The 19,176-nt window shown below is 38.5% G+C and overlaps 1 protein-coding gene across 1 annotated transcript in view; it reads right to left on the bottom strand.

The window, feature by feature from the left end:
• VWA8 (von Willebrand factor A domain containing 8) overlaps window positions 1-19,176 on the bottom strand; it is a 367,266-nt gene that overhangs the window by 262,187 nt on the left and 85,903 nt on the right. The window contains exons 13-14 of the mRNA XM_061133632.1: window positions 9,189-9,349; window positions 6,887-7,000 (exon numbers count right to left, since the gene is read on the bottom strand). Coding sequence (XP_060989615.1) covers window positions 6,887-7,000; window positions 9,189-9,349 — 275 coding nt within the window. The remainder of the gene's footprint in view (window positions 1-6,886; window positions 7,001-9,188; window positions 9,350-19,176) is intronic.

Raw genomic sequence — 19,176 nt, forward strand, 5'->3', positions numbered from 1 at the left:
GAAGCCGTGCTCCACAAGAGAAGCCACCTCAACGAGCAGTCTCTGCACTGCCAACCAGAGGGCAGGCCCTGCCCACTGCAACCAGAGAAAGTCCACGCACAGCAACAAAGACCCACTACAGCTATAAACTAACTAACTAAAGAAAGGAATGGGGAGACACAAACACGGGGATACTGACCAACATGCTGCTAAAAAACCCCATGGATCAATGAAGAAAGTGAAGACAAAACTAGACAATATCTCAAGACAAACTGAAAATAAAAACACAGCTTTCCAACATCCATATGAGGCAGCAAAAGCAGTTCTAAGAAGGAAGTTCACAGAAATACAAGCCTACCCCAAGAAACAGGAAAATTCTCAAATCTAAGTTACCATCTAACGGAATTAGAAAAAGAACAAAAGCCCAAAGTCAGTAGAAGGAAAGGGGAAAAAAATCAGAGAGAGAAAAAGTAGATACCAAAAAATAATTGAAAAGATCAATGAAACCGAGAGCTGTCTTTTTTTTTCCTAAATGATGAACAAAACAGATAAGCCTTTAGTCAGACTTATCTGGGGGGGAGAAAAGAAGACCCGAATAAACAAAGTAAGTAATGAAAGAGAAGATATTACAACCAATATCACAGAGGTTAAAAAATAACATAAGAGAATACTATAAACAGTTACATGCCAACAAATTAGATAACTAGAATAAATGGATAAATTTCTAGACATATACTATCTTCCCAGACTGAATCAGGAAGAAATAGACAATCTGAACAGACTGATCACTAGCAGTGAAATTGAATTAGTATTCAAAAAACTCCCATGCAAGTTCAGGATCGGATGGCTTCACAGGGAAATTCTATCAAACATATAAAGAAGGGCTAATAACTATCCTTCTCTAACGACTCCAAAAAATTAAAGATAAGGGAACACAAATTTGTTCTACAAGGCCATCACTACCCTTATACCAAAACCAAACTAAGACAGTACAAAAAAGAATATTAGATGTTAAAATAGATGCAAAAATTATTGACAAAACAATAACAAACCAAATTCAATACAGATGAATATGAATATAAATGCAAATTTTTTTTGACAAAATAATGACAAACCAAATTCAACAATATATAAGCAGGATTATATACCATTATCAAACAGGATTTAATTCAGGGATGTAAGGATGATTAAATATTCACAAGTCAATCAATGTGATATATCACATCAAGAAAAATAAGGTTAGAAATCACATGATTATCTTAATAGATGCAGAAAAAGCATCTGACAAAATTCAACATCCATGCATGATTAAAAAACCTCTCATCCAAATTGGTATAGAGGAGACACATCTCAACATAATAAAGGCCATTTATGACAACCCAAAGAAAATATTAACAAAATAAAAAGGCAACCTATGGAATGGGAGAAGGTATCTGCAAATGATGTGTCTGATTAGGGATTAATATCCAAAATACACAAACAGTTCATACAGCTTAATACTGAAACAAAACAAAACCAAACAACCTGACTGAAAAATGGCAGAAGATGTGAATAAATATTTTTCCAAACAAGTTTTACAGATGGCCAAAAGGCACCTGAAAAGGATTCTCAACACAGCTAATCGTTACGAGAAATGGAAATTGGAACTACAGTGACGTACTCTCTTACACCCGTCTGACTGGCTCTACCACCAGAAAGACCACAGACAGCAAATGCTGGTGAGGATGTGGAGAAGAGGGAGCCCTAGTACACTGCTGGTGGGATGTACATTGGTGTTGCCCCTATGGAAAACCATATGGAGGGTCCTCAAAAAAAAAAAAAAAAAGAGCAAACTAAAATGGAGCTACCATACGATCCAGCAATTCTACTCCTAAGTATATAATCCAAGAAAATGAAAACACTAATCTGAAGAGACATATGCACCTCCGTGCTCACAGCGACATCACAGCAGATGCAATATGGAAACACCCTAAGTGCTCATCAACAGATAAACGGATACAGAAGATGCGGCACGTATACACTAGAATATTACTCTGTGTAAAAAGAATGGAATACTGCCATTTGCAGCAATGTGAATGAATCTAGACAATATTACGCTAAGTGCAATAAGTTAGACAAAGACAAATGCTGTATGTTTTCACTTGTGCAATCGAAAACAAACACACAAAACAAAGGAACAAAGGAATACAACAGACACAGGGAACAAACTAGTAGTTACCAACCGGGAGAGAAGCGGAGAGGAGCAAGACAGAAATAGAAGATTAAGATGTACAAACTACTATGTATAAAGTAAGCTACAAAGATACATTGTACAATCTATAGAAATACTGAATCACCATGTTGTACACCTGAAAATAATATTACAAATCAACCACATTTCAATTAACACACATACACACTCACACACAAAAATATTTGTATAACTGGATACTTACTAGTTGTCTTAAAAATAAAAAGTCAAGCCAAATTGGAAAACATTTTTTTGGTGCAAAGTATAAATTTATATTTGCCAACTTTATAAAGAAACTCACCTTCACTAATAAGTTTCTGTGAGGTAAAAAGAGATCCAACCAGTCCATCCTAAAGGAAATGAGTCCTGAGTGTTCTTTGGAAGGACTAATGCTGAAGCTGAAACTCTAATACTTTGGCCACTTAATGCAAAGAACTGACTCATTTGAAAAGACCCTGATGCTGTGGAAGATTGAAGGCAGGAGGAGAAGGGGACGACAGAGGATGAGATGGTTGGATGGCATCACCGACTCAATGGACACGAGTTTGAGCAAGCTCTGGGAGTTGGTGATGGACAGGGAAGCCTGGCGTGCTGCAGTCCATGGGGTTACAAAGAGTCAGACATGACTGAGCAACTGAACTGAACTGAACAAGAAAAAGAGAAAAGAAGGTAACTTCTTTATCTGTGTTCCCATAGCATTATGTAGAGATCTTTATTGTAATATTTTAAAGCTGCATTTTAATTTTTTATTTATATATCTGCTGCTCTTCACATTTAGGCAATTACTAACTTTAGGAAAAATAGAACATACATAAAAAGAGAAAAATAACTGTAGTCTACTGAATGATTCAGCAGTGTACAGTCCTGTGCCACCATAATAATGCAAACACTGAATGAAGTTCTAAACAAAATTATGACCTAATATTTAGGAAGGATGGGAGATAGGAAGTATGCATGTGCAGTGGGAAAAAGGATGGTGGAAGAAATCTAAACTGTAACTTTCCATAGTAGGAAATCAATGGGCAGTGCCCAACACTGAAAAATAAATCAAGAAATGTCAATAAAAGCATATTACTTAGTGATACGGAGGTAAATATCAAAAGAAACAGCTGAGCTGAAAGTGGTAGGCTCTGAGGAATAGGCAACAGGAAGGTGTCCCAGGACACATAACAGAGGACTGGTATTTTTCCACAAAAGCTTTGAAAAACTGTCTGGCTCACGTTTTATGCATATTTAACAATAATTTTTTTAAAAAGCAAAAATTTTTTAAATAAGTGAAGGAAATAAGCAGTGCTATGATCTGTCTCCACCGGTCTCAGAGTGACTTCTGGAGACAGAACTAAGCCTGGTTTCATTCATGGGAATGATGAAAATCAAGAGTGATGAAGACAGGACTCTGGGGAAAAAGCACTACCAACCAGTCTGAGTCAAATCCTGAATGTGAAGCCTGGGGCCACTTTGTTCCTGAGAATGTTTTCATTTGTAAAACTGCTTGTGACCATGAGGGAGAACTTGGGTTCCTTTCATCGAAAAGGGCTGCCATTTCCTGGACATTTGGCGAGAAGACAATGCTCCTCAAGTCCTGAGGGAAACACAATGGGCAGTCCTGCTGGGAGCTGTTGCCCAGCTGCTCTGATTCATCTCCCTGAAAATGCAACCATTCCCTGACAGGTGAGTCACATGCTAGTAAGGTACAGTAGTTGAATGTCATAAGCTCAAGGTATGATATGAGAGGGCTCTTTATAATTTGCCTCCCTAAACACTCAACCAAACCACTTACTGGGCTAGAAGGATCTGATGATAGGCAATAGCTGTGTAATCAAGCGAATTTTTACAGAGATAATAAGATTAAATATTTTCTCTCTATGAAAAAATTCCAAGGATAAAACATAAACACAGTAAGAAACACACATAATTACCATTTGCTGGATTTCATTGTTTTAAATATGGCAGCAAGTCCTTTAGGGGAAGGAGTGGCTTCAATCAAGTAAGATTCAATTAAGTGGCTGGAAATTCCCCAAAGTACTAATAATAATCTCTAATTACGTGATGATATCCATGGAAATGCAATGAGGCAGAAAATTACTTATAATTGCCAGATATCTTCTAAAGGAAAGCATAGTGTGCAGCTGAAAGAAATATTTTCTTTGAAACTTCTTAATTTGAAGATTTTAGGGAGCTAGGCATGAACCCTGGTATAGTGGGGAGCAGGCTGCCCCTCACGATCAGCGGGGACAGCCAATCTCATCTACAAACAATAAATGCTGGTAAGGATGTGGACAAAAGGAAACCCTCTACACCACTGTTGAGAATGTACACTGATACAGCCACTATGGAGAACGGTATGAAGATTCCTTTAAAAACTAGGAGTAAATCTACCATGTGACCCAGCACCCCACTACTGGGCACATACCCTGAGACAGCCACAATTCTAAAAGACACATGTACCCCATTGTTGACTGCAGCACTATTTACAATAGCTAAGAATGGAAACAACCTTAGATGCCCATCTACAGATGAATGGATAAAGAAGATGTGGTACATATACACAGTGGAATATTACTCAGCCATAAAAAAGAACAAATTTGAGTCAGTTCTAGTGAGGTGGATGAACCTAGAGCCTATTACATAGATTGAAGTCAGAAAGACAGAAACAAACATCATGTATTAATGCACATACATGAAATCTAGAAAAATGGTATTGATGAACCTATTTGCAGGGAAGGAATGGATATGCAGATGTACAGGTGAATTGGTGGACACAGTGGGGCAAGGAGAGAATGGGACAAAAGGAGAAAGTAGCATCAATATATACACACTATCATGTGTAAAATAGATAGCTGGTGAGAAGTTGCTATATAATACAGGGAGCCCAGTCTGGTGCTCTGTGACGACCTAGATGGGTGGGATGGGGTTGAGTGGGAGGGAAGCTCAAAAGGGAGGGGATACGTGTGTCATTATGGCTGACTCAGACTTCCCTGGTGGCCCAGATGGTAAAGCTTCTGCCTACAATGCGGGAGACCCGGGCTCAGTCCCTGGGTTGGGAAGATCCTCTGGAGCAGGCAATGGCAACCCACTCCAGTACTCTTGCCTGGAAAATCCCACGGAAGGAGGAGCGTGGTAGGCTACAGTCCATGGGGTTGCAAAGAGTTGGACAAGACTGAGCGACTTCACTTCACTTCTTCTTCATGGCTGATTCACACTGTTGTACAGCAGAAACCAACACAATATTGGAAAGCAATTTTCCTCCAATTAAAAAATAAATTAAAAAAAATTTTCAAACCCATAGGAGATTTGAAAGAATAGAATGTGAACACCCAAATATCCTTCACAATTGTTAAGATTTTGACACTTTGTGTTCTTGCTCTCCTTTGCTCATTGTTTCTATGTGGTACATTTGAGTCCATTCATCATATCTTTTTTTTACCCTGAAACGTTTGGAAGTAAGTTGAAGGCATCTTTTTACGTTATCCCTTAAATATTTCAGAATATGGCTCCTAGGAATAGAAATATTCTTTGTAAAAAATCAATAAACAGAAAGCTCAATTAGGAAGTCAGGAAGCCAGAAGGGGGAGCTCTCATGCGCTGTGACAGACAATGGCAGGGTCAGCAGGAAGACCTTCCTTTTCGTGCCTGGCAAGAGCTCAGCCAGTGAGAGACTTTCAGGCTGCTAGGAATAGGATGAAAAGACACTGCATTTCCGACCCTCAATTCCACCAATGGACTCTGTTCATTATAGCTCTTCAGACTTTCTTTTTCCCTTTTAGATGAGTCCTTCCTCTTCTTCTTGTTGCATAAGGACCTGCATGTAGCTCCCCATGGTTAGAGACCCCTTACATAAACCCATTTTTGTTGGAGAAACAACCGGAGGTCTATTTGTTTTAGGTTAACACCTTCATAAACACAATACCATTATGAAACCTAAGAAAACTGACATTAATTCAATAACGTGTAAACTTTCTCAATCATCCCAAAATATCTTTCATAGCTATTTTCGTTTGATTTCCTAATCCAGAATCCAATACACTGAATTTGGTTGCCGCAGTTCTGGAAGAAATGTTTAAATAAGACACAAAGGGCACTCCTGCAACAGGTGACGAACCTCAGAAATAACTGATCACTTTCTTGGAGGGTAGGCACAGTTAACGGTGAGGGGCTTTTTGTTTTTTTCCGAAATGATAACAAAATTTAAGACCAAAATTGAACTGCTGGGACAACAGAAGAGGGATTATCCTCTTAAAGCTAATGCTCTCATAAAATGTTTAAACACTTACATAAAAGTAGGCTGAAAGTACAGAGTACATGTGTTAGTTGCTAAGTCATGTTCAACTCTTTGCGACGACCCTACCAGGCTCCTCTGCACATGAGATTATCCAGGCAATAATACTGGAGTGGGTTGCCATTTCCTTCTCCAGGGGATCTTCCCGACGCAGGAATCAAACCTGGGTCTCCTGCATTGCAGGCAGATTCTTTACTGTCTGAGCCACCAGGGAAGCCCTACAGAGTACATCTTGGAGAGCAAACTCAAGTCTTAAAAAGTATGCAAATAAGATCTTGTCTAGGACACCAAATTATTAAGCCGTTCAAAGTGATCTTGACTTGAGCCTAGGTTTAGAAGAATAATTTTTAAACACGTGCACTTGATAATAAGAATAAACATAGTGTACCCCCAATTACCTCTGCTGTAGCTGCTCATCAGACATTTGCAGCTCCTCCTTCAAGCGCATATACCTGTCTTCTCTCAGCAGCCTAGAGCCATCATAGAGGCTTAGCTCCCGATCATGGATCAGCCTAATGGACAGGAGAAGGCCAGGAAACGAATCAGTTTAAATGTTGAAGCTATTAGAAGTACAATCAGTTAGTTAATATTTTAGTCATTTTTATTATTACTGACAATTGAGTCTAACTATTTTGTTAAATGCAGTTTTTGATATTTTAAGTTGGCTAGTGCCGTTATACTTGGCAAAAACAGTTGGTTTCTGTATTGGAGGGCAGCAGTCACAGTTACTAGATGTGAACAGGGAGGATGAGGAGGAGAAGGAGCTGGAAAAGGGACGGAGGAGGGAAATGAAAAGCAACAGCTGAATGAGTGATTCAGGATAACCACAAGGTAAATATTAATGAATGAGGCAACTAACACATACTCCCTTGAGTCTAAGGTAACACTTTAAGGCATAGTAGTATCAAAATAGTTCTATCTTTGCAATGACAGGATTTAGAATATCTAAAATCTTTACAAGGAAATAACTAGTGCTATTTCAGATACCGACTATGATGGAACCTAGCCATTCACAGTACAAATAGTGTCTTCCAGATGCTGCAGAGGTTAAAGAGTGCTGTTCTAGATCCTACACCAGCCACTGAGGTTTCCTGATGTCCACTGTGCAACTGCCCCACAGACTCCCGCTCAGAGAACACTGAGGGGAGGGGGACTGCACACCGCAGGGTCAGCAACGTGGGCAGTGGGGTCGCTCCGGCGTGGGCGCGAGTCCCAGCCCTGCGCCTACCCGCTGAGTGACTGGGGGGACAGGACTGCCCCACAGACTCCTGCTCCGGCGTGGGCACGAGTCCCAGCCCTGCGCCCTACCCGCTGAGTGACTGAGGGGCAGAGGACAGTCCCACCTGTCTAAAATTTTACCTTGTATAAAATTAGGGCAGTAACACCAACCTCACAGTATTGCTGTGAGAATTAAATAACTAATGTAAGGCAGATGCTGAACATAGTTGTTCTCAATCTTAGCTGCACATTAGAATCTACTGGGAGGAGGTTAAAAACGCCAATGTTCAGGTCTCACCCTGGATCAATTATATCAGAATTTGAGGAGGTGGAGCCCAGGCATCAGTCATTTCTAAGCCTCACTCCCATAAGGAGATTTCATAGTTGAGACTCTGAGAAACCCTGGCTTAACACAAGGCCTTGCACAGATTAAGAACTCAATGGTAGCTGCTGCTGCTGTTACGACTACTTGGCCACATGGGCAAGAAAGAGCTAATAAAAGGAGGCAGCAGGCACTATTTCATTTGTGTTTGCATTTGTCGCTTTAGAAGAGGGAAAAACTGTAAATATATGGAATGTTTATTATAAATCACTGGAAGGTTGTGGTTATGACTTTTAAACGTTCTCAAGCTGAGTCAGGATTAACAGTGTTTTTAGAATCTTTAATTATACTCGGTACCTGCATCTCATCAAGGACAAAAAAAAAAACTTTGACTACTTAGTTGGGGAACTGGATTATTCCACTTATTTGAAATTTCCCAACAAGTTAAAATTTAGAGTTAAAAGTTAAAAACAAGTGATAGAATCAAGATGTAACAAACAAACAAACTAAAATAGTATCATTAATCTCCCAAAGTGACACAAGATGGGACTATTTTCCATGAAAGTTACACACGAAGTCTCAACATTAAAGAGAAGTTAACTATGAATGGGTGGATATTTGCCCCACCTAAGCTGAAATAAGAAACACAGTTGACACAAATGTTCAAGTCTGTAAACACAAAGTGAACTTTACCCTATATAAAATATAATCAAAGAGCCATTATACATTTTACATAAGGAACTATATTTTCTCTCTCAAAAACAAATTCCAAGAATGTATCAACCAATAAGGTAGATCTAGGACTGAAAACGGAGTTTGTAAACAGTGAAGCTTTGACTCTGACATACTATAGAAACTTCAACTGTGTGACTTATTGCATAGATCAATCAACATATATATAAAGTCTCAAAACTACTACTGAAAAATTTGCCTTTTTCAGCTCCTACACAGAGAATTTTGCTATGGCACTGGCTTTTCCCAAAATGTTCATTACTCGAAGTTCTATTCTACTGGGTTACCAACAATAAACACATCTGCTGTTACACTTGGATATAGAAGTGTAAGTTCCTGGAGAATTACATAATCCAGTTTAGAGCAGAAGGCTGAGAAAGCTCCACGTCCACTGTTTCCGTGGTGTGCTTCTGTGACTCAGAACCGACCTCTGTAACACGGCAAGTGTCCCCGCATTGACTCTGTGAATGCCATCCAGGAGAACCAGCTTTCCTTCCAGAGCAGCGTTTACAAGGGGTGAGGACCGCCAGGCAGTGTCTCCATTTGGAAGCGTGTACCTCTGCTGCAGCAGATCACGCGCTGTCATATCCTGAAACCGGTCCCAACACCCACCAGAGAAAATACAGAATTAATTTTTAAAACATGGACGATAGCTTATTTAGCCTTAGAGTTACCTCTCTCTGAACGTAATATTCCATACAACAACTGGGAAGTCATCTTCTCCAATCCATCAAAGAGAAAGACATTCAGAATCTTTTCTTGGTTATTTGAATTTTTTTCCTATTACTCATCCACATAATACAGTGAGGGCATTTTTTCTTTTTTTCCTCTTTTTTATTTAGAATTCTCCTCTTCTTTTGAAATGTTCACTTGGTACTTACACAGATGATGGCATTTAACTTCTACAGAACTTCAATGGAATTTTACTCAATCAGCTTTACTTGTGAAAGGGCCAAAAGGTATGACTTCCTTTTTAAGAATCAGAGGCCATACAAACTCACTGGGAGGAGATGCTTTATTAATGATGTGCATTTTTTGGCAGTTGAGTTTTCCTGCAAAGCCATGCTAGGAATCACCTCAGCGACTCACATTTAAAGAGACTTGGAAATGGAGGAAATTGAGGAGAAGAGTCATCAGATGAGGAACAGGAACTGACAAACAATAGCACAGCGCTTCCAAGCAAACACAATGTGCTAGTGTTAAAACAGCGTGTCTGGTCTAAGCAAACTATTAATAGCAGTGGCATAAAATATCTACCTTCTATAAAATAATTTGGGTGTGATAATATGAACATTTTCTTCTTACATGTGTTAACATTGAAGGTAACAGTTTCTTTTCTGTTATTGTGTGTGCACAGTCGTGTCCGACTCTTTGTGACCGCATGGACTGAAACCCTCCAGGCTCCTCTGTCCAAGGGATTCTCCAGGCAAGAATACTGAAGTGGGTAGCCATTCCCTTCTCCAGGGGATCTTCCCAGCTCAGGGATTGAATCCAGGTCTCCTGCATTGCTAGCTGATTCTTTACCATCTGGGCCACCATGGAAGCCCTTTCTATTATCGGCTTCAGATAAGTTCTGTGTCACTTATATCAAACAAAGCTAAACATTTACAGTCAATCTTATTCAAAAATTTAAAAGCTTTTATAAATTCTTTGATACCCAACTCTAGTTTCAAGATGACAGAAAATGAATGAATTTGTTTCTATGCATAACAGCAAAAAAATCTGTATTGAAATCTAGATTGAAATGTCTTGACCATCAATTTCCTCATTATCAAAAAGTACTGACTTAGAAAGTATAAATCAGCTTATATGGAATCAACAACACTTGAGGAACAATAATATTCAAGCTGATAAAATAAAAATTCACATTTTTTTAGGCAAAAAAAATTTAAACATAAACTTTTTCTCTCCCTGTTTGGGTCTCCTCCCTCCCCTCTAGTGAGCATTTTGCAACCACTTTATGCATTAACCAGACTTCCCTAATGGCAGAAAGGCCTATTCAATCATAACGATCAATTTTCCTTCTTCTGGGACCATCCATGTAACTTCTCAGAAGATAGCATTCCCTTCTAAATCCTCTAAGGGGTTCCAATGACCCACTACTCACCTTGTATGTACAGACGTCTCTGGTGTATTTAGGTACAAAGCCAAGATATAATTTTCCTTAAAGACAGTGATTGGTGCAAAACAGACTAAGGAGATACTGGGCCACACCTAATAGAAGTTCTTGGCTTAAATACTTACTAATGTAATGACCGCATTCATGTTACTAGCTATATTTCTTACACTCTATTTTACGAGATTATTGCTTCTTGCATGGCCAAATCTGTGACTAAGCCTCAGATAAAATTAATGATATTAGGAGCCTTGATACGATTGATCAAATATATAGTTCTATAAAACCAATGACTGTAATAGTGTGATTCTAGATATGGGAAGAAGCAGCAAAAGAGAACCATTTCCTTTCCAAACAGTCAGACACGACTGAGCAACTAAGTACAGCACAACATATAAAATGTATAACAAAAGAATATAAATTAAAAGGTGGGGGAAAATGAAGGAAAAAAGGAAAGAATGGGCTTTATTTTCTTTGTGCTGTGTGTCCGCTAGGACTTTTGCAAGTCCCATGGACTGTGTAGCCCGCTAGGCTCCTTTGTCCGTGGAATTCTCCAGGCAAGAATACTGGAGTGGGCTGCTATGCCCTCCCCCAGGGGATCTTCCCAACCCAGGGACTGAACTCAGGTCTCCCACATTCTGGGCAGATTCTTTACCGTCTGAGCCACCAGGGAAGCCCAATTTCCTTTAGGCATTTCTTTTTTTTTTTTTTTTTTTTATTTATTTTTTTTTAGACATGCTTTTTATTTTTTTTTTTTAATTTTATTTATTTTTTTTTTTTCCAGTGGGTTTTGTCATACATTGATATGAATCAGCCATGGATTTACATGTATTCCCAATCCCGAACCCCCCTCCCACCTCCCTCTCCACCCGATTCCTCTGGGTCTTCCCAGTGCACCAGGCCGGAGCACTTGTCTCGTGCATCCCACCTGGGCTGGTGATCTGTTTCACCATAGATAGCATACATGCTGTTCTTTTGAAATATCCCACCCTCACATTCTCCCACAAAGTTCAAAAGTCTGTTCTGTATTTCTGTGTCTCTTTTTCTGTTCTGCATATAGGGTTATTGTTATCACCTTTCTAAATTCCATATACATGTGTCAGTATGCTGTAATGTTCTTTATCTTTCTGGCTTACTTCACTCTGTATAATGGGCTCCAGCTTCATCCATCTCATTAGGACTGGTTCAAATGAATTCTTTTTAATGGCTGAGTAATATTCCATGGTGTATATGTACCACAGCTTCCTTATCCATTCATCTGCTGATGGGCATCTAGGTTGCTTCCATGTCCTGGCTATTATAAACAGTGCTGCGATGAACATTGGGGTGCACGTGTCTCTTTCAGATCTGGTTTCCTTTAGGCATTTCTATAGGCAATAAGCGGCCTTCTCTGGGGCTTCCCAGGTAGCACTAGTGGAAAAGAACTTGCCTGCCAAAGCAGGAGATGCTAAGAGAAGCAGGTTTGATCCCTGGGTGGTGAACAGCCCCTGGAGGAGGGCATGGCAACCCACTCCAGTGTTCTGGCCTGGAGAATCCCATAGAGAGAGGAACATGAAGGGCTACAGTCCATGGGGTCACAGAGAGTCAGACACGACTGCAGTGACTGAGCATGCATGCTCATAAGTATTCCGAGAGAAGGTAATGTGAAGAAGGTATCCCACTGATACCATATGGTTAAAGAAATGGTTGGGGATTAATTGTGAAAAATCTCAGCTTCATACTGAAAACAGAGGGTATGCTGACCTCACTCCTGAGTCTCTTGTGTGGGCCCAGGAAGAGGAGATGAGGGATGTGACTGGCATTAGAGGTTTAGACTCCAGTGGAACTGAGACTAGCAACTGGTAACCTTTTTTTTTTTTTTTAAATTTTGACAGAAAATTCCTCACTCTCACACCAACGCATCTTTATCACTGTTCTGTGTGAGATACAAAAAAGCACAACTTCACTTTGTAGTCATGAATGATTCATATTTTGCTAATTCATACAATGTCTACAATACTTGCCTCATTCAAACAAGTAAACATTTACTAATAAAGATCATGAGAAAGACAACCAGTACATAGGGCTCCTTTTTTCTAACCTAGCAGCTGCCAGCCTTTTACTGACTGAAGTAAACTGAAATTAATGACTTGCTGCTCTACAACAAGCAGTAACAGACCCACAAAGTTCAGTTACTAAGGCCAACCACAACAGCAGACCAGAAAAATTCTCCCTTTCTTCAGTCTTCAGAGGAGTAGAGAGCAGAAAACACCTGGCATTTCTTGAAAGACGAGCTCAGCCCAGTTTTATCCTGTCGAGTCTCTGCATGCTATTATGAGAAAAAGAGCCATTCTTCATTTCTAATGTATCTGTGTACTGAAATTTAAAAAAAAAAACCTCTAAAGGGGAAAAAAGTATTCTCTTTAATAAAAGTAGTTGGTTTTCATAATTAAGATCCTAGAGAAAGAGAGGATTGAGAGAAAAGATAGAATTCCAGCTTTTTCTTAAAAAGATAATTTCCCCTACTTTCCATAATATTAGTTATAATAAGAAATTATTTTCAATTGTGAATTATTTTCCACTGAAAAGTAAAACTGAATTTTCACAGAAGTGAACCTAATCAAGATTAATGAACAGAATTTTTTCAGAACACTCTGAAATGGGTCAGTAACATGATCTCAATATTAAGTTAAGTTTTAAAACAGAGTAACAGCTTTTTCAAGTGTTTCTGTCTACAGCTTTTGGGCTTAGTATCATGAAGCTGTTTTAATATCTTTATTTATTTTAAAACATATGGCAACATGGAATTGTTAGAAAATATGTCATTTCCTTATTCTTCTTGCTTACACACATATCATAAAGCTTACATATTCTGCTTGTGCACATATCCATAAAGCAAGTGCAAAAACAAAATTTTAAAAAATATGTTTATTCCATATGAGCATTTTGCAAGCACACTAATAAAAATCAAGAACAACGAATGTCCCAATTTTTGCATATATTTTTCTTATTCTTAAAACCTTTGAACTTAAGAGAATAAAAATAGCACTAATGATATCATAAGAGGCCAAACCATTTCCTCTTTCTGTGTTTCCTTAAAAATTTAAAAATAACAGGACATGAAAACTAGTTCCTTTAGAACACTATTGTCTAACCTTAAACACCTCACCCCTTCATTCAGATCCCTGGAAAACATCTATATATGTCTTAAGATTCTGTGTCACTATGAATTTTGCTCTTTTGATTTGCGATAGAGAAACTCTACTAAAAATAAAAATATCCTATTACAATGAGAAGAAGCATAACAGCACAAAATGTACCAGAATGTAGACTTGAACCCTAAAGCAATTATAAATGCTTTTAGGGCCTTTGAATGCCAGGCATTAATTTTTCTGAGATTCCCTTGGGAAACCTGAATATAGGTAGGTAGTTTGATAAATAACTGCAAAAGTGGTTGTATGATCAGTGACTAGAATAAGATTAGAATTTGTTTTCCAAGGTATAGTATCATTCAGAAAAACAAATGAATATACTAAATTTTTAGTGAATAAAGAAATTTCAGCTACCTCTCTAAATATGAATGTTTGATAAGAAAGTAAAATTTTATATTATTAAAGCATATATAATTTTTCTGGCAGAAAGTGTCAATGATTATAGCAAAATTATGATATTGAAGTATATACAAACTATGACCTCAACTAGCTTAAAAAATACACCTTTCAAAAAAAAAAAAAAAATACACCTTTCTACCATATTTATGAACCCCAAAGACTTTCAGAAGCAAGCTGGCTTCCAAAAATATGTATAATACATTATAAAATTTAAAACAAATTCTTAAAGAAAACTAAACAAGAGAAGATGAAACCAAGAAAGGTAAAGATGACCCATAAAACATATACTATAGGGTGGAGAGGGAGGTGGGAGGGGGGATCGGGATGGGGAATACGTGTAAATCTATTGCTGATTCATGTCAATGTATGACAAAACCCACTGAAAAAATAAATAAATTAAAAAAAAAAAAAAGAAGAATCTAAAATGTGAATCTAATGTAATTTCTAACACACAAAAAAATTGACATTTAAAAAAAGTTATATATTAATAAGCTTTAATTCTACAGCATTGACACCAAAAAAGAGGAACTACAGTTCTTGATAATGAGACTAAGAAAAATTTGTTTTATGGTCTATCATATAAAGAATAGTGTGTTAAGGAGTTAAAAATAGAAGTAACAATAATTATAGCAGCTAATACTTATGGAGGGTTTTACTAGGCAAGAGTAATTCACATAAATTAACTCATGTCCTCCTTATAATCTTAAAGGATAGGTAAAATTATGGCCTTCATTTTACCCAATCAAGGACACACAACTAATAAGCAAAGGAGCCAGGTTGCCCCCAAGAATATTATTACAACAAATACAGCAACAAATTAAAGTAAAAGAAATTCCATAGAAAGCCAGTCTGGATTAATCAACTCATATATATAGTGTAGTGCTAATAAAGGAATGTACCTACTGCACACCATTCGGGCTACCCTCCACAAGTGTTTTCTCAATCAACTTCTTTGACAAGAATTAGTAACTACTGATGTTACTGCTCCCTGAAGAGACCCCTAAAGCGGCTAGTCTCTGTTGTTGTTTAAAGATATCTTTAAACATGTATATAAAAGATTGAGATGAAACTGCTTTAGCTACAGTTAATTATATCTCTAGGTGAATATTATTCTTTATTTTCTTATACCTGAGTTAAAAACATAAACCATTGGCATTTAATTTTTTTTGACTGGGGGAAGTAAGTATTAGTGATTTTTTTTTTTTCAAAAGAAATTTGCTGGAATTTTGTAGTCTTTCCAGGCCTACTTCAAATAAGTTCTGCTTATCTGAACAAAACTTACCATGCCAGAAAATATCCTGCCAGTGGTATAAACACTAAGAAAATCTGGGATTTAAGGGAATAAAGGAATACACCAAAACTAACTGATATAAATCAACAACTTTGCAATAAGGGATTAATTATGTCCATAACAATTAATAGTCAGAATACTGCATAAATACTGCATACACACAGAATGTTAATAATTTTTAGGTCCCAAAGTAGAAATGAAGCCATTATTTACAGTCTAAGCATACTCAGTGAACAAAATGCAAGGCATGCTGCCAACATTCCTGTGTCATTTATGTTTCATCTCAAACAAAAAGGCCTCTTGTTTTACATATATTGTAAAATTATTTATAAACTCTCCCTCAGGTTCTTTTAAAGGAACTATTTTTAACCTGTCACCAGTATAATAAATGCTTCCTTTATGTATATAACGATGGCATCACAAGACTGCCATGATTGTTTTCAGTTACTCTATCGATGGAAGAAGCTGATTTTGAATCATTTATAGCTCTTTACTGTAACCAGTGGGATCGACTGCAAGATGATCCACTCTAGTTAAAGATTTATACTATGAACACAGAACAAAATTCATCTGCTTGGGGCTAACTAGAAGTCAAACCCAGTATCTCACAAGCAACCCACCAAAAGGACATCTTAATAAAGTCACACAATAAAATATACAATAAGGTCAGAGTAGGTGCAAAAAATGTAATACGGACTATGTGGTGAGTTTACCCAACCAAATCCTTTCTGGTAGCCTTGTATAGTACAGAGGCTAGAAAAGCAAAAACATCACTTCTTAGATGCCTTTGCAGCTAGAGTTCAATACATGACCCAGGTTCCACCAAGCACTCTCCCATACACAAAACTGGGAACCAAAAAGCCTGCTGGTGAGAGCGAAGTGTCAGCCAGCACAAGGAAACCCCCTCTTCTAGAACGGTTACAGCCGAAGTTCTCCCAGCTCTGTCATTCCTAACTGGCTGAAACCTAAACACTGCACCCTCTCTCTCCCAGACATTCTGCAAGCTACCTAATACTCTGTAATAAACTGCTCTCAGTTTTAGGCAGCCAGAATAGATCCTATTGTCCATAAACAACCTAAGGATAATAATTTTTTAAAAGTAAACCAAGTTAATGAAGCTTGTTCAGAAATGTTCCCAGACAACTAAGTATATGAGGACTTCCCTGGTGGTCCAGTAGTTAACAATCTGCCTGCAAGGGACGTGGGCGTGGCCCCTGGTCCGGGAAGACTCCACATGCCTCAGAAACTAAGTCTGTGTGCCAACTACTGAGCTGCACTCTAAGCCCGCGCTCCACAGCAAGAGAAGCCACTATAATGAGAATCCCGTGTACCACGGTGAGGAGTAGCCCCCACTCACCACAACTAGAGAAAACCTGTGTGCAGCACAGCCACAAACAAATACATAAAAATGCTAAAAACCAGATATACAAAAGAGAATAAAGGACAGTTTCAAAAAGGAAGGCAAAACGCAGAGATATCATGGAGCAAACTCCTAAGACACACAAACTAAAGACCACATTTTATTCAAATGATATTGCAAACTTTGCTGCACTTTATCACAAATGTTTGACAAGTGGGAACGTAGCAATCTATTTGAGTTTAAAGAATATTGGCCTTATAATAGTAACAAATAAAGTATAAAATCAAAGATGCGGTAAGTGCTAATAACCTGTTCAGTATTCAGGAAAGACCCATGGAGCAGTTAATGGCATTTGGCCTCACTCAACAGCACTCGAATTCCTTCTAGTCAGCCAGCATGGAAAGCACACAGAAAGGATGGGTAAGGTATGAGGAAAGTTGGGTTTTATCCCAATTCTGTGACTTATGATAAATGGGGGCAGTGAGTAAAAACATCTTTAGAATTAAATGAGATAATGTCTGGCACCTAGTGGGTATTTAATAAATAACAGCTGAATCTGAATCAGTCAAAAGAATGAAATCCTAATACATAAAAATTTAAATCTAATAATAAATCTAGGTTAACAGTTCAGGACACTAATAAAAGTATTATGACAGCACTAAATCATACAATCACACTGTGTGGATCACACCAAACTGTGGGAAATTCTTAAAGAAATGGGAATACCAGACCACCTTATCTGCTTTCTGAGAAATCTATATGCAGGTCAGGAGCAACAGTTAGAACTGGACATGGAACAACAGACTGGTTCCAAATAGGAAAAGGAGTATGTCAAGGCTGTATATTGTCACCCTGTTTATTTAACTTATAAGCAGAGTACATCATGAGAAATGCTGGGCTGGATGAAGCATAAGCTGGAATCAAGATTGCCGGGAGAAAAAGCAATAACCTCAGATATGCAGATGACACCACCCTTATGGCAGAAAGTGAAGAAGAACTAAAGAGCCTCTTGATGAAAGTGAAAGAGGAGAGTGAAAAAGTTGGCTTAAAACTCAACATTCAGAAAACGAAGATCATGGCATCTGGTCCCATCACTTCATGGGAAATAGATGGGGAAACGATGGAAACAGTGAGAGATTTTATTTTGGGGGGCTCCAAAATCACTACAGATGGTGACTGCAGCCATGAAATTAAAAGATGTTTGCTCCTTTGAAGAAAAGTTAGACCCACCTAGACAGCATATTAAAAAGCACAGACATTACTTTGCCAACAAAGGTCCGTCTAGTCAAAACTATGGCTTTTCCAGTGGTCATGAATGGATACGAGAGTTGGACTATAAAGAAAGCTGAGAGCCGAAGAACTGATGCTTTTGAACTGTGGTGTTGGAGAAGACTCTTGAGAGTCCCTTGGACTGCAAGGAGATCCAACCATCCTTCCTAAAGGAGATCAGTGCTGAATATTCTTTGGAAGGACTGATGCTGAAGCTGAAGCTCCGATACTCTGGCCATCTGATGTGAAGAACTGACTCATTGGAAAAGACCCTGATGCTGGGAAAGATTGAAGGCAGAAGAAGAAGGGGATGACAGGATGAGATGGTTGGATGGCATCACTGACTCAATGGACATGAGTTTGAGTAAGCTCCGAGAGTTGGTGATGGACAGGGCGGCCTGGTGTGCTGCGATTCATGGGGTCACAAAGAGTCGGACACAACTGAGCAACTGAACTGACTGAACTGAAGGACTGAAACATGGGCTTCCCAGGTGGTGCTAGTGGTAAAGAACTCACCTGCCAATGCAGGAGACATAAGAGACATGGGTTCAATCCCTTGATGGGGAAGATCCCCTGGAGGAGGGCATGGCAACCCACTCTAGTATTCTTGCCTGGAGAATCCCATGGACAGAGGAGCCTGGTGGGCTACAGTCCACAGGATCACAAAGAGTCGGACACAACTGAAGCGACTTAGCATGCACACATGACTGACATATGTACATTACCATGTGTAACATAGGTAGCTAGTGAGAAATTGCCTTACGGTACATGGAGCTCAGCCTGGTGCTAT

This window comes from Dama dama, chromosome 30, assembly GCF_033118175.1.
Source record: "Dama dama isolate Ldn47 chromosome 30, ASM3311817v1, whole genome shotgun sequence".
In the NCBI taxonomy this organism is placed as follows: Eukaryota; Metazoa; Chordata; class Mammalia; order Artiodactyla; family Cervidae; genus Dama; species Dama dama.